The sequence below is a fragment of the Paramisgurnus dabryanus genome, chromosome 1 (assembly GCF_030506205.2).
Source record: "Paramisgurnus dabryanus chromosome 1, PD_genome_1.1, whole genome shotgun sequence".
In the NCBI taxonomy this organism is placed as follows: Eukaryota; Metazoa; Chordata; class Actinopteri; order Cypriniformes; family Cobitidae; genus Paramisgurnus; species Paramisgurnus dabryanus.
In genome coordinates, this window is record NC_133337.1 from 49,130,118 (window position 1) to 49,147,433 (window position 17,316).

Here is a 17,316-nt window from a genome sequence, read left to right on the forward strand (position 1 = left end):
TTGTAAAAAAAGAAATCATTTTGCCAATCATTTTTAAATTTCATTTTATCTGTGTGCCTATAGTCATTATTATCATTATTAGCCTATAGTGCCCAAGTTCGTTGAGTTTCGTGATGCATGCTATACACCTTCAAGTATGCATGTACATGAAAAAAATTACTTTAATTTCTTGCATTTAATTGCAATGTACATAATATACAAATAAAACCAAAAAATTTACATTTTAGAAAATGTTTAATTATAAAATGAACATCTGCATCAATGACGTTTATCCTTTTTCCTTATCTTTAGACGGACAAACTGCTATATAGAGCGTGTTTTGTCAATACGTTGTCTCAGACGTTGACGTGTTTGTCCTGTGGTGGCTACCGTAGCTTCACTATGCGTTCCGAAAGGGAGGATTGAGCTGTGAGCTGAGCCGTTGGTTGCAATTCACAGTCTCGCCACTAGATGCCGGTAAAAATCTATACACTGGTACTTCAACTTTTTTATAATTTTAAAAATTAGTACAACCATAAAAGGACATGAGGGGGTGTAGATTATTTTAAAATTGTGGTCCATTAAACACGAAGTAAATCAGCTGACAGTTTTATCCATCTATGTTTGTATTGGGATGTTTTGGTCGATGTCTGACCTCTGATGCTGCTTTCTTCACCATCTCTAGTTGACCTTTATGTATCTGAATGCTCCAGAAAAATCCATTGAACAGCTTCAACAACACCCATCCTGTTAATCTGAATAAAATAAAAGATCTTGGTTTAAAGAAAAATCACTAAAATCTAGTAGCAAGCAAAGGAGCTGCCAATGTTTATATAATTTTTTTATATATTTATGACACAAAAATAAGATGCACATGTGTACATACTGTATGAATGCTGATACAAAACAATTTCGAGTCGGACATGATTCAGTGAATTAAATGATTCAGTAACCATTCTAATAGATTCAGTTCATTCGGGCTGCTGTGCAGATATTACTTAAAACTCCTTCAGCTCTGTCAAAATTGTACCTGATGAAGGCCGGTGAGATATTGGCCACCATTTCCTGCAGGAATCCTCTGGCCTTCCGTCTGACCTTACCGTCAGCTTTGGAATCATCTTCGGACTCGGCTGCTACTTCAATAATAGCGCTTTCCAGCCTAAAACAAGGATACAGTGAATAATGATGCTTATTTATACCCCCCATACCTCTCCCATGTAGCCTGTTGGTGGTACCTGCTGTTGTTGAGCACGTTCTCCACCACGTTGCGGGCGAACATGTCCCTGTGGACATCTCTTTCCAGGACGAAGAGCACATAACTCAACCTCCGTGCGAGCCAACCTCTGTGTCTGCATAATATAAAATTAAAGTAGCTGTGTATAGTGAGAAAAATACAAAAATTTGTCTTAAAAACACACCAATTTCATCAAATTAGTTATGCAATATTACACTGTCCACATCCTGTGATTGGCAGTACTAGGTCGGACCACCTTTGTCACGTGACCTGGACACATACTATCCTCAGAAAAACAGACTTAATTATTTATTTCCTGACTTTCCACTCCACATCGAAACCTACAACCGTTCATCTGACTCCTGTATGTAAACAGAGGCTGGGTCATTTGGTTGGTAACTTTATCTGAACAACTAGGGTATTAATGATGTATCATAAACTTAAATGAGGTTTTTAATACACAATGCAATGGTAAAAGGTGTGTATCCAAGCAGCATGTATTATAGTGATTCTTGTGATAAAAATGAAGGAACTGGTCAGGTATTTGTGGGAATAAACCCCTAACACAGGTTGGTGTTTACCTTGTGTGCGTTTCATTGATGTAAATCACATTACGGAGTCCCAGTGAGGGGATGCTGGGATTGAACAGCCTCTCCTGCAAAACATCATTTCAATTAACCAGATGTAAAAAAAAACAGATGACTCTCAGTTAACATACAGCAGTTGCGTGGCTTGCCAAGATTTAATTTGTGACTCGCATGGCAGTAAACAATATGGTAATATGATCATGCAGTGATGCGTTTTATCTGTATTTTCTGCTACGGACGCTAGGTTTGTTAGAAATCCATACCTATTATATCAAGACGCATGTCGATAAGCGTGTTCAAATGCATGCAGCACTTGCACAGAGTGATTCTCAAATGACATTTCAAGCTCTGCTTGAAATTAAGATCAAGGGACCCCCTAGTGGTTCGGGAAGGACATTATAACAATGTTTAGAATTAAAGGATTAGTCCATTTTCTTAAAAGAAAAATCCAGATAATTTACTCACCACCATGTCATCCAAAATGTTGATGTCTTTCTTTGTTGAGTCGAGAAGAAATTATGTTCTTTGAGGAAAACATTGCAGGATTTTTCTAATTTTAATGGACTTTAATAGAGCCCAACATTTAATACTTAACTCAACACTTCAATAGACTCTAAACGATCCCAAACGAGGCATAAGGGTCTTATCTAGCTAAACGATTGTCATTTTTGACAATAAAAATAACAAATATACACTTTTAAACCACAACTTCTCGTCATGTAGATCCGGTCGTGATGCGCCAGCTGACCCCACGCAATATGTCATGACGTCAAGAGGTCACAGAGGACGAACGCGAAACTACGCCCCAGTGTTTACAAGCATCTTGAAAGAGGACCGTTCCGACGTTGTTGTATGTCAACTGATACTAATTAATGTCTTTGTATCAGTTTATTGTTTACAATGGTCCGCAAATGTGCGTTTTATATATGTAACACGTGACCTCCCTACGTCACTACGCATTTACGTTAGGTCGCGCTGGACCGGACCTACACGAAAAGTTGTGCTTTAAAAGTGCATATTTTTTATTTTTCTTGTCAAAAATGACAATCGTTTTGCTAGATAAGACCCTTATGCCTCGTTTGGGATCATTTAGAGTCCTTTGAAACTCCGTTGAAAAAAACTGTTAAGTGTTGAGTTAAGTATTAAATGTTGGGCTCTATTAAAGTCCATTAAAATGAGAAAAATCCTGCAATGTTTTCCTCAAAAAACATAATTTCTTCTGGACTGAACAAAGAAAGACATCAACATTTTGGATGACATGGTGGTGAGTAAATTATCTGGATTTTTCTTTTAAGAAAATGGAATATTCCTTTAAAGGATTAGTCAATTTTCTTAAAAAAATCCAGATAATTTACTAACACTAACAATTTACTTACAATGTCATCCAAAATGTTAATGTCTTTCTTTGTTTAGTTAAGAAGAAATTATGTTATTTTTTTCTGAGGAAAACATTCCAGGATTTTTCTCATTTTAATGGACTTTAATGGACCCCAACACTTAAAATTGCAGTTTCATCCGTGACCTCTTGCTGTGATGAAGTATTTCGGGAGGTCGCGCTGGTGCGTCACACGAACAGAGGAAGACAAGAAGTTGTGGTTTAAAAGTGCATATTTTTTATTTTTCTTGGCAAAAATGACAATCGTTTCGCTAGATAAGACCCGTATGCCTTGTTTGAGATCATTTAGAGTCCTTTTAAACTGCAATTTTAAACTGCATTAAAACGAATAAGTTTTGGGGTCCATTAAAATGAGAAAAATCCTGGAATGTTTTCCTCAAAAAACATTCTTTCTTCTCCACTGAACAAAGAAAGACATCAACATTTTGGATGATATGGTGGTGAGTAAATAATCTGATTTATTTTATGACTGCATGTAACTTTTGATACTTTGTGGTAAAAGTGGCTCTCCTATTGACTTTGTCCTATTAGGGTGGCTCTCATTAAAAAAAGTAGTGAGGACCACCGACATACAGTATGAAGCAGTTTGCCAAGGACGTGCAGCTAAACAGAACAGAACGAAACACAATCGTGCCGAGTTGCATTTTTTGTGTCTTTTTCTAAACCCGATATGCCATCGCCAAAAAGGAACAAACTGCCTGACACATCACGCCATGACAAATATGTGCATTATTTTGCACAATACATAGAAAACCAATTGTAAAACTGCACATTTAGATGCAAGGATGTGTCCTGTTTAAACACATGGAAGAACAACAAACTTGTCAAGAAACTAACCTGACTTTGAGGTGTGCAGGAGTGACAGCATCTTCCAACAAATGGTCTCTTGCGGTTTAGCAGACCCTCTTTACATTTGGTGGTCACAGAACGAAAGACAGATGGGCTGGAGCTTCTGTCCTGCATTAGAAAAAAATGAAACAATTACCACAAGATATTCTTATCACTCGTTGCTAGGGAGTTCTAGATGGTTGCTAACTGGCTCGATCAAAGATTCCACTTCCTCCAGAAAGAGTTTAAAACTAAAACGCGGCTCAATTCAACAAGCTCCATTAATGTTAAGCTTTCAAATCCATGTGTGGCCACTTGGGTTCGCCCAAAAAGGAAAATTCTGTCACCAGGCTTTTTGAGCACCATTGACTTCCATAGCAAAATTTAATTTTCCTACTATGGAAGTCAACGGTGCTTCTGTGTCCTGCTTCCTTACAAATATCTTTCTGAAATTAATACTGGTTTGTAACATGAGGGTGAGTAAATGACGACAAAATTTTTATTTTTGGGCAAACTATCCCTTCAAAGTTTATTAATTGCTAAGAAAGAAAAATGTATCCGTTTTGGTAACACTTTACAATAAGGTTCATTAGTTAACATTAGTTAATGTATTAACTTATATAAACAAACCATGAGCAATAGATTTGTTACAGTATTTATTCATCTTTGTTAATGTTAGTTAATAGAAATAAAGCTTTTAATTGTTTGTTTATGTTAGTTCACAGTGCATTAACTAAACAATTAAAACTTTATTTCTATTAACTAACATTAAAGGTGCAGTGTGTAATTTTTAGAAGGATCTCTTGACAGAAATGCAAAATAATATACAAAACTATATTACCAGGGGTGTATAAAGGCCTTTTTATAATTTATAATGTTTTATTACCTTAGAATGAGATGTTTTTATCTACATACACTGAGGGTCCCTTTACGTGGAACCCTCGCCATTTTGTGCCGCCATGTTTCTACAGAACTTTTTTACTAAGTTGTCTCAGACGATGACATGTTTTTCGGGTGACAGCTACCCGTATCTTCTCTATGCATTTCAAAAGCAAGGGGTGAGCAGTGGACTAAGCAGTTGGTTGCAATTCGCAACCTCACCACTAGATGCTGCTCAAATTTACACACTACACCTTTAACAAAGATGAATAAATACTGTAACAAATGTATTGCTCATTTTTTGTTCATGTTAGTTAATACATTAACTAATGTTAACTAATGAACCTTATTGTAAAGTGTTACCACCATAAACAAAAACAAACAATACGACATCAAACCCTCTAATAAACCCAACGTCTTTAGTGGCACAAGTAAATCATACTAAAACAAACAAAGTAGCCACCTTAAAAATTTACGAATTGCCATGAGACCGTGTAGGACAAGCTTTAGCTGTCTCTAATCTTACCTGCTCATCACAGGCATGCTTCAAACCGCCACTTCCAGCGTCCGGATTATTGGCTAGGAGAACATTATCCGGACCTCCCAGGACCATGCAGACATCCATCCCCTCACTTCAAGCTGAATATCAACAACAAAACTGTAGAACAGAAAAGATATTAAGTAAGAGTAAGTCCATAGCCTTCCTCTTACTGAAGGTCATGCTGCTGCTGCGGTCTGAGCTCTTATTACAGCTTTTCACAATACATCACTCGAGTCGAACCGGCAAAATATTTCACAGAAAGCCAGAAAAGCAAAAAACCTTGTGCTGTCTATTCAGAAAACCACCTCCAGCTCAACTGCTATTGAATGAAAGGAATGTCGGATGATGTGCTCCACCCATTTTGGCTCAAAAAGATCAGGTGAGAAACCTGCCGAGGTGGTTAAGAGGAAAACCGATGGATTTAAGCAGAAAGAATGACATAAGCAGAGATCACAGTTAGTCATAATCAAACCGATTCAAATCACTGGTGAAATCCAAGATAAAGTGTCAATCTAATTATGATATTAGGAGCATCAAAATTTTATTTCACAATTTATGGAATATTAATGTCTGCAGACATTAAAACACAAAATGAGAGATAATCAGATTTAGTTAATCTGTAAATCACCGCACATTATTAACTTTGCTGCCTTGGGGTAAAAAAACCTGACAGGTGAATCTAATGGTGAATCCTGACAGTAATGAATCTAGTCGCAAACATTGAGGGAAACAGACAGTTTTTAAATATGTCTCCATTATGTCCGATATGACCTACAGCTACGTAATCTCTTGGTTTATATTCTCTTATTGGCTGACCCGTGGATGAGACCGGCCACTCTCTGTTGTCAGGTTACAGGCCGCCTGCCCTAAAAACATTAAGCTATTCTTAAGAGGGGTGCATTTAAGCAGCTGTCCAGGACAGAGTTGCGCTCTTGCAAAGTGATACATTTCTGGAAGATGAGCTGTGGAAAAAGACTTGTGTAGTATGTAACCTTTCAGTGCACATGCAGAGCAATGGTGCATCATGCATCTACATCCAAGGCTCTTTTCATGTAACAGGAACTTTTCACCAATAGGTCACAAAATGGGACCTGAAACTCTGTAAAACCTTCACAGTGCCAAACATAGACCACAGACCACAAGCGGTTTATATTTAATAAAACTATTAATAAAAGTATTATTTTTTGTTTAACTAACGAGAGGAAGTCATGTTGATATGAGGATTGGTCAATAATAAGAGAACTGTTCCTATAAAGAGCACCAATGGTCCGATTCACGATTTTACATTTCCTTTGGTGTGTAAGTGTGAATTAGTGCATTTTAATGATATGCAAAAGGTACATACACCAAAGTAAACGATGACGCAAGTTATCGTCTCCTACGTAAATCTCTTTTCTTGGACTACAACAAACACACGGATTGTAGGCAACAGTTTACTTCCTGGGATTGGTGATGAAGACCGACATTATCATAATTCCTCCCGCTTCGGACTCACAGCCTGTAAGTTAACTCCTGTTAGCAACCGAATCTTTTAAACATGGTAAGGAGCGTCACATTTCCTGCTGATGTCAGAGGTAGTCAGACCAATTACAAGTACAGATAAGCTGGCCAAACAGGGACACAGAGCTTTTCAAATCCGTGCATTTCAGGAAGAGACTGAAATCTGGAGCTATAAAAATGTACGTAGGGCCCTATAAAATCCGTTTAATTTTTTCCCAAATTCTGTTTTATTTTTTCCCCAATTCCGTTTTGTCCATTTTAATTTATGCAAATTCCGTTTTGTCCGTTTTAATTTTTGGCAATAATTTTTTTGACCCTTTACTGTTATTTTAGTCATAAAAAGAGTGTGCCTTTAATGTCAATGATTAAAATGGACACAAATACAATAAGAATTGCCTAAAATAGATTAAGGTTACACTTTTTCACAGTCCCTGTTTGCGGTAGGGCTGCTCGATTATGGGGAATACGGGATAACACAATAACTTAATGACTATAAAAACATGCTTTCTCAATTCAATCATTGTTTAGTGTTGATGCAGAAGGCTGCGCATGACAAACTTACAAATTAACAGTTCTCCGGTCACATAAAAGTCATGTGGGAATTGCTAGGAACTGAGTGCTTAGTGTCGAACTTCTTATTTTTTTCGCTGACGAAAGCAGAGTCGTGGAGAGACGCTTCGCCATGGTTTCAGTGTTTTGGAGGGGGTCTGAAATGACGGGAGGGGTGTGTTACCCAGATTTTCTACCCCCAGTCTGGATTTCCCCCAGAAGTACGTTTTTCTCCCACACAAAAACGGAATTTTATTCAAAATATGTAAAATTCTGCGAAATTCCGCGTTAACACTAGATTCCGTGTTAATTTGCAAATTCCGCGATTCTGTTCGCGGAAATTATAGGGCTCTATGTACGGTATGTGGAAAATAATGTTTTTTTTAAATCCATAAATCACATGAACACATTGTGTTAAACCAAAAACACAAAATCACATTTTTTGGAAATGAAATAAGTGCGCTTTAAACATATGGCCATCACATTGGCCCTGTTTACACCTGGTATTAAGATGCATTTTGTCAATCAGAACACAAGTGGGCGAAAAGTAAATACAGTTGTAAATGCTGGTGTGTAACGTTTTGAGCTCATCCACTTTCGACCACATTCAGAGGTACATTCAGCCACAAAAGACGGCCTACTCTCTGCATATTGATCTAATGTGTGATGTACAGAGCACATTGTATTTCCATCAGAAATGACTTAAAGCCAAACCCACAGTTTTCGACGCGGTCATAGGCTATCATTGATAAAACTAAACCAGCTGCTCGCCACCTCTTTCATGTTTGTTTCATTTTGCAAGTGTGTGAAAGTCTTTTATCGACTACTCTGAAATACTTGAGAAAGCCGTACATATACAAGTACAAATTGTGTGCCGCATTTTTACCAACAACACAAGCTGGGTTGCTCAGATGGTGAAGAGGAAGCGTTTCAAAGGTGCTGATTTTTCACTTCCTCAGTGGTACAGTATTATTGTGGGTTATTGCAATATACCTCAATGACTGCAGTTCATCAAAACACCCAATCAGCAAACCCACAAGGGCACTAAAGAAACTGTGATGGGAACGTTTAATTCTCAGCAGATTACACTCAGGCTGTAACATGTTATTCTTGATTCTCTTGTGTATTAAACACAAAGAAAAATACTGCTCTGTTTATTATTAACATTTAGCTCTATTGGTATAACATTGCATTAGCAACACAAAAGTGCAAGCTTTGAATGGACTGCAAGTCTCTTTGGACAAAAGCGTCTGCCAAATGCAAAAAACATGTAATGATAAACTAGAAATTAAAGGACAAAGTATATACTTTTGCACATAATGCATGGGTGACTTTAATGCAATTTGGATCGCTCTATCACATGTTTTGAATAGGGAGGAAGTCAGACTGCCAAAAAGAGTGTATTTGAATGAGTGGAGCAAACCAAGTAAGGGGTACGGGGGGATAGAGAATAATCTTTTCGACAACTCCAAACTAAAGGCAGAACGCATACTGAATGAGCCTGTGGAGAACAAAAAAAAGTAAGAGAGAGAGAGAGAGAGAGAGAGAGTGAGAGAAGTGCACAGCGAGCCACGCCGCAGCTGCTAAATGAAAGTTCATTGAACTCTGGAAGCTCTGCCTGCATTGCCTGATGTGTTCTGCACCAATGGGTGACCAGGACACCGCTGAGAATGGAGGCTGGAGAAGGGGAGAAAGGCTCATAGCCGCTTTCGGACCGCTTTGTTCTGGAACTGATTTAGAGGGACAAGTACTGGGACGCTTTTCCAAGAACTGAATATTTCCCAGTACTATTTTCCTGGTGGCATTCAGACCACCAGTTGGGACTCTGTTGACCTTATGTACTCAGTGATGTAACATTCATACTCATGGTCGATCTGAAAACATTTACGCAGGGATGGGTAAAACAGGAAACAACCAGACAGCAATCTTACCAAACAATAAGCATGCACCTCTAATACACATTTGCAAATACTTGCATACTGTCGCTAAATTGTCAGGTAAAAGGTCACGACAAAAAGAAGATATACACTAGGGATGTTCACATTGACCGTTTAACCGTTAACCGAAGGTAAGAATTTATGACCGATTAACATTATCAGTTAAAAGAAAAAAATATTTGTTAACGCACGGTGCGTGTCCTCATGAGCCGACAGACATTTCGCCACTTTTCTATCTTTAATTTTTAAATGGCCTGTAAATGACACAAATTATTACTGCCCTGACGGTCTGATAAAGTATTAATTTCTATGAGAAATCATTTGTGTGCGTGTTTGGAAGCTGATCGGAGACGCGCGCGTGTCCGCGCAAGATGACGCGGTCCGCCTCCGTCTCACGCACATCCGGACAGACCTTCGCTGATGGCCCCTGACCATAAACATCTCTTTTTTTGCACAAACGGAGAAAGACAACGCAAAAGCAAAACTTTTTGAAAAGCGTCCTGCTTTAGAAATGACCACTGCGGTAAATGAAAATGAGACAATCTGCCCTCTTTGGATATTAAAGGAATAGTTCGGCCAAAAATGATATTAAACCCATGATTTACTCACCCCCAAGCTGTCCGAGTTGCATATGTCCATCGTTTTTCAGACAAACACATTTTCGGGTATTTTAGAAAATGTTTTAGATCTTTCAGTTGATTAAATGTAATGTTACGGGGTCTACCCATAGTCCACGACCTTCAAGTCCAAAAAAAGTGCGTCCATCCTTCACAAATTAAATCCAAACGGCTCCAGGATGATAAACAAAGGTCTTCTGAGGGTAATCCGCGCGGTGTTGTTGTAGAAATATCCATATTTAAAACTTTATTAACGTAAATAACTAGCTTCCGGTAGCGCCGCCATCTTAGACTCATCTGTATTCAGGAGAGAGTATTAGCGTAGTGTACGCACTTTTCTTAGTGACGTATGACAAATTCGGAGGGCGGGGGCATAGAGCAGCAGCAGAGTAGCCTCCGTAGGCTGCGTAAGCTCTCATCCTGAATGGGGATGTGACTAAGATGGCGGCGCTACCGGAAGGCATCTTTTGCAGCGATTTTTGTGTGAGCATATCAGTGAACACCCCTGACCACTCGGTGAGTTTCACGTCTTTGTAAACGAAAGTTTAATGCATTTTAGGAAGGACTGTTCCAGTGCACCATTAAACCCATTGTAGAGGTGTGTGGCGAAACACAAACACCAGAAAATACTCAGGGCAGCCGCATATGTCGAAATTTCTGTCAAAACCGTTCCATTTCACCATAAACAATCTGAAAACTGGGCTTTAAGTGTACAATACCGAACTTGTTCTTTAAGTTTAACAGCTTAATTTTTTATATACATTTATTTTTCAATTTAATTTATTAACCATCTCAGTGATTGTCACTATTGCACATTTTGGCACAAAATACTGAAAGACTTTGACTGTAAGCTTGATTTTATGTTACATTTTGCCCCTCTCTATTTAAAATTTTTATTTTATTTTTTGTTAGTTTGTTGTTGCATTTGTAAGTTAATAGCATTATTATAGGTAATATAAAATATAAATAAATTAATCTAATCGATATTGGATCGCTCTGTAATGAACTGTCTGATTTACACCCCACTACAAACACATAAGTACAGCAGCACGCAATTTAAATTTTAATCGCATAATAATTATTTTACCCCGATTATTTTTTTGTAATTGTTTGAATAAAAATTGAAATCCAAAATGATTAATTGCACAGCCTATTTTGTAAGGCATGTTTATGGCCAATAAACCCACAGTTCAGGTTGTACTGGTTAGACCCTAATCCGAAGAAGGAGCTAATTAAAACCACCAAAATGTGTTCCTGAACTAAAATCCTTTCCAGTTCTTGCAGTTTGACAGCATCAAAAAGCAGGTACTTCCTGTTAATGAGTCTGGAACTACAAAATAGTTCAGGCAGTGCGAATGCCCACCATGTTTTTTTGGGGGGGTTTTTTGAGAGCCTGGTTGAATGCCAAAGCCAGCAAAGATAGTCCTGTTTAGAAAGCCAAAATGACAAATAAAGAAGTTGCTAAATAAAGAGAGTGAATGCTGATGTTGAAGTTCAAGCTGATGTTGACCTCTTCCTTTATAACCTAAAAATGTCATACTGACAAAACAAATCATACTCGCCCAGTAAAGAGAGATACTATGAGCTAACCAGTGTCCTTGACAGGTAGTGACAAAGTTGAAAAACGGTCGCAGACACTGTCAACAAAAAACTCTCCATGTCAATGATACCATAAACCACAAAAGCTGCCATTCGTTTTTAAGCATAATGCAATCTAATGAGAAAATCCACCAACAATGGGGCCAGTGGGTTAATCTGTCTCGCAATCTGTTCATCTGCACAACAAAAGACACACAAAGGACAATGACAATCAAATGTTGACACACTTTATGGGACTGAATAAAGCCTTACAGTACAGTGTATTGTTTAACTACTAATCTTACTTAAAGGCGGGGTAGGAGATTTGCGCCAAAAAAAATAATCAGCATTTAAAGTGGTCTAAATTTTTTTTATATATATATATATATTTTGTGGAAGGCGCAGGACCATAAAATGTTCGCACAATTGGGTTAGTTTTGATTACCAATTAGGCTGGTTTTGTTTGGCAACCCTGCATGTTGTATTACGCCATGCATACCAAGCGAGAATAGACGACAAAAAGCAGCTACCTCCTTAACCGACAAAACATGGCAAAAGAAAATGATGTAAAAAAGCAAATACAGTCTAAACAACGGCTATGAAGAAAAAACATCTGAATCAAGAAATGGCTAGAAGCAGAGTACATATGTTTTGAAGGAGGCGTGGCTTCCCGTAAAAATTTCTGTGAATAATATTTTTTTATTTTCTGTGAGTAACTTTTAATGTATTCTGCTCTCTAAACACTGCAGTTTATAAACCTTAAATTACCGTGCTGATAAACAATACAATTATAATGGTTACCATTACAAATACCATTATGAACTATCCGCTGTTTACCATTGAAACCATTATAAAAATTATTTATGTGGTGTGTTTTAGTCTGAGGTACCTATCTGCCTACTAGTAACATCCCAACCCAACATATTACCAGTGGAGACCATTATAGTTTCCATTTAAACCAATTTAATCCCCATTATAACCACTTAATCCATTAGAATTTCTGCGAGGGTTTTTCAGTACTGCAAATTGTAATCTGTCAATTGCAACCGTGTTAACTTAGCTTTAATAGAAATTTAAACTAATCTTATCTTTCTGATATAACGTCACTGCATTATTATCATGCAGGATTTGACATCATCATCAGTTTGATGGACTACACGCGCCTCCGCTGCTGTCAGGGCTCTGATGTTCTCACGCTAGCCGCATGCTAGTGTCTGTCTGTCTGCGTGACTGTCTGTCTGACCAGGCTGAGCTCGACCAAACTGCCAAACTGTCTTGAACCGCATTCACAAACAAAACACGCGACTACAAAGCTCAGATACGTCGCAACTAACCGGTATGTTTGTAATAAAGTGACGCTGTGAAAGATGCGTGCTCGTGGCTTTAATATGTAACGTACTTGAAGTCTTTACGTTAAATCCCTGGCACAATATTAATTCAATATTACGCATTTCGATTTGGATTTGAAGTCGCGTGGTTCTGCCGGTACAGTGCCTTCCTTAGTGCTCATGCTAGCATGCTAAGCCAAGCGCTTAACCTATTGTGTGTCAAACTGAACTAAATCCGCATCGTGGCGTATAATGAGCAAGGTTTACCTGGAGAAATCGCCTTTGATGCGCCATCGCTGATGAATGTGACCCCTTTTGCGTATTGTAAACCTTGTCGTGTCCTTGAAGGAGCCGACAAGCCAGCCTACAGGCAGAAGTGCACTTGTCAGCCACTGCACACTAAAGACACATTGCAGTTCAGTTTACCCCTCTCTCCACCTCTCCTATGTAATTACATGCAGAATCACAAGGGGTCGTAGTTACACAGGATACGTGTAAAGTTGAGCGCTAGTTTGGGTACTTTTCGTTAGAAAAACGGCCAATGTTTGAGGAATACGAAATATTTTATAAATTTTATTACACAATTACCATTTTTAAACAAATGCAAGGGTTTAATGTACCTATCGTACCTACAGTAATACATGCACTGAAAAAATCTCAGGTTGCACATGATTGAATTAAGTTTTCTTAAAATTATTTTATTTAAAAAAATTGTTGGATCTACACATAATTTAATTATGTACACCAGTTCAACATGATTGAATCAAGTTTTCTTAAAATGAAATTTATTTTAATTAATAATTTAATCATGTGCAATTGATGTCCAGAAGTTTTTTTTTCAGTGGGACAAATCTTACTGGACGATCCAAATGTAAAGCCAATTCAAAAATCAAACATCTCTCATATTTTAGCTAACCAGAAAATAAAACAATTATATAAACACTCTTTAGCCATCAATCAGTATGCACTACAACATCTGATTGGCTGACACATCTTTGAAAGGTGGGGTTTTAAGCATTGGTACATTTTACTTATTCCTCTAATCCAGAGGTGCCCAAACTAGGGCCCGCGGTCCAAAGTTGGCCCACAATAAGCTTTAATTTGATCGGCCATGCCACATAAGATAAGGAAAAAGGATAACGTTTTTAACGCAGATGTTTCTAATTAAACGTTTTCTAAAATGTAACATTTTTTGTTTTATTTTTGTACATTACAAAAATGCAAATTGAAATTAAATGCAAGGAATTAAAGTGAATACATTTAAATGTACATTCATACTTGAACATGTATACAGCATGCGTCACGAAACTCAACGAACTCGGGTACCATAGGCTAATAATGGAGAGATTGGCAAAATTTCACCTTTGAAAATAAAAGTCCATTAGTTAAGCATAAACAGGGTAATGTCTGCTTATTTATTTTTTTAATATTAGAAAATTATGAAAATCAGGGCAACTTTAATTTTTATATATTTTAATTTAATATATACATTTTATACATTGTATACACTTCCTGCTGTCTAAATTGTGTAGGCTTTTCAGTAAGGATTTTTATTTATTTATTTTTGCATATTTATTCTAGACACGTACTTTTATAATTTTGCAGTATTCCAACATTTTTTCTTTATTGTGTAGTCCTTGAGAAAAAGCACCATAGCAAGGTATGACATACATAAAAAACACCTTGCAACCAGTGCCATACCATCATGCTGCTAAGTTTAGCATTGGCACATTCACATTTATCTTGTCTACATATTGGGCAGTTTCTGCAGCTTATCTACATGGGCCAAGTAGGGCCAGGTAAGAAAAATAACTGTGTCGAATGCTTTCTCTGTAAAATTTTATTTTGCAATTATGTTTTAGTGCTATGAAAGCCTAAATAAATCACGTTAACCACTAAACTGTTTGTGGGAATACCTCTGAGGGAATACATAAGGCATTAACATAACACACTTCAGTTAATTTGTTTTGTACAAAGAATATCTTCAAAATTATACTATATTTCCACTTTTAAATAATTTATTATTTGAGGTTTTGCTTGTGGTTTTTGATTAATAGGGCATTGTGACACAAGTAATGTCTGTTACAAAGTGACAGATGAATTTGCGCATAGAAACCATAACGTTTAAGTGGATGTGCTTGATGAGAGATTAAAGAGATCGAAATGTAGAAAATGGAAAGTTTAGCACAAATGTTGAAGTTTAGCACAAATATTTAAGATGGTTTGCATTCTGGTACAAAACGCACACCTGATATTGCATAAAACAAATGGCACTCCAGATTCAGCTGTAATGCTAGCTGTCCCAGGGCTCCAGGCCTCAGAGCTGATTTGCATCTGCCATAGTTTTCTCTCAGGCATTGCACATGAATGTATCCCAATGGTCTCTCTTATTCTTATGGTAATAAGTTGAAAGTTGCCTCTAAATGTTTCACGTGGGATATCTGTGCTGACCTGTGCTATCTGCACCTGATCATTTAACAGCAGCACTTGTAACTCACTGATTCATAAACGTTTAGATCCTATATGAAAATTTAGGAATCGCTATTTAGGAAAAAGTAATTGTATATTTTTTAAATGTTGTCAATTAAGATTTGATCTATACTGGCATCCATAATAAGACTATTGGTAGACTACTGGTTAGGTTTAGTCTTTGTATATACTGTAGGTTATGTGCAACAAACTTTTGTATTTTGTAGATAGAGCGGCATAACTCAAGATGCTTTCAAAGGAGCTACAAAAGCTGAACATAACCAATGTCCATCAATGCAGACTGAAATCTAAGTTTTTTCTTCACTGACATTCGGACATTAAAATAGAATAAAATTACACAGTAAAAAACAACTAGCTAGCTTAGCTGAATTCCTTAAAATGCGATGAGAACCAGGCCCGGCTCCACGGGGGAACAGAGTGGGCCTGGCCCACCCAAAAATCTGTGATGTTATACTATATTATTACACGGCTCTCTGGAATGCTTGATTCTGATTGGTCAGTTGAGACATTTGCAGGTTCATTCTTTTCAAATAATAACCGCTCCAAAATAATAACGCATAGCCGGTACTACTTGCACGAGTAAAATCGCTCCGCGCCAATAAAGATCAATAAAGATTACTGTCTGTTTGGCGCCATCTTGTGACAAACACTCGACAACCACGACAAGACACAGAGCTTACTGAGACTGAACTTGACAAAATAGAGCATGACAGCTACGAAGCCAACACACAAAAAAATACAGAATGGGCATTAAAACTTCTCAAAGACTGGCTAAAAGAGAAAAAATGGAGACAAGTATGAAGCAGAGGATCTTAATAAGGTATTACGATCATTTTATGCATCTGTGCAAAGTTTCGCGGAAGGATAAAAATGTTAATTTAAAACAAATATGCCAATAAAATGTTTCAAATTCATATTCATGTCCGGTTTTTTTTCTTATGTGGCAAGTAGCCGTGTAATAAGCGGGATAATGTAGAGGCAGCCGGTAGTTATTGGGAAATAAGCCCCTTCAGTGTGATACAAGACCCTCCGCTTCGCGTCGGGTCCTGATCACACTGTCGGGGCTTATTTCCCAATAACTACCGGCTGCCTCTACATTATCCCTTACTTAACAGACGTGAGAATAATTCTTAAGAAAAACAGCATTTCAGATAAAATTAACATTTACAATTTTAATTTTTGTTTGTTTGTAACAAGTTTGTTTTAGTTGATGTAAATAGTTATTTTAAAAGAACTGCCCCTTTTTAACAAAACATTACAAGAATAAACCCAATTCTTACAGTTCATGCTTCATTCAAGTAAGTTTGTTTTAGTTGATGTAAATAGCTATTTTAAAAGAACTGCCCCTTTGATCAAACTAAAGTTACTTAATTTATACAAGATCTGATAAGGGGTCAAAAAATATAACGAATGCAAAATAAAAAGAGAGAATGTAAAAATAAACATGTTAACCATTTTTATATATATATAAACTTACAAATTATGTACCAACTAATATTAAAATGAAGAAAACACAAACACAACAATAACAAACAACCCTAGCAATTGTCTTAAATATATGATATTACAACTATAGACATGTGATATTAAGCATTAAAGAACCCCCTTTCAATTCAACTGGCCCACCTGGAATATCACTTGGCCCACCTGGAATATCTGGAGCAGGGCCTGAGGAGAACTGTTTTTCACATAAGGCTTAGCACATTTAAATTTATACATTTGGCAGACACTTTTATTCCAAAGTGCATTCAAGCTACATTTTCATCAGTATGTGTGTTCCCTGGGAATTAAAACTATGATTCTACCAGTTGAGGTACACACTGTATGGTATTAGGGTGCTTTCACACCTGCCTTGTTTAGTATGGTTGAAGCG

General features: G+C 37.2%; 1 protein-coding gene across 2 annotated transcripts in view; it reads right to left on the minus strand.

Annotated features, from left to right (window-relative positions):
- The window catches only part of gpam (glycerol-3-phosphate acyltransferase, mitochondrial), a 34,487-nt gene extending 21,110 nt beyond the window's left edge, over positions 1-13,377 (minus strand). The window contains exons 1-7 of one of the 2 annotated variants that reach the window (XM_065262995.1): positions 13,221-13,377; positions 5,430-5,561; positions 4,034-4,153; positions 1,795-1,868; positions 1,215-1,328; positions 1,010-1,138; positions 635-734 (exon numbers count right to left, since the gene is read on the minus strand). In XM_065262995.1, the coding sequence (XP_065119067.1) occupies positions 635-734; positions 1,010-1,138; positions 1,215-1,328; positions 1,795-1,868; positions 4,034-4,153; positions 5,430-5,528 (636 nt within the window). In that variant the 5' untranslated portion in view covers positions 5,529-5,561; positions 13,221-13,377. Of the gene's footprint in view, positions 1-634; positions 735-1,009; positions 1,139-1,214; positions 1,353-1,794; positions 1,869-4,033; positions 4,154-5,429; positions 5,562-13,220 lie in introns of both variants that reach the window. The other variant, XM_065262994.1, reaches the window with a different exon arrangement.
- Positions 13,378-17,316: the final 3,939 nt, after the last annotated feature.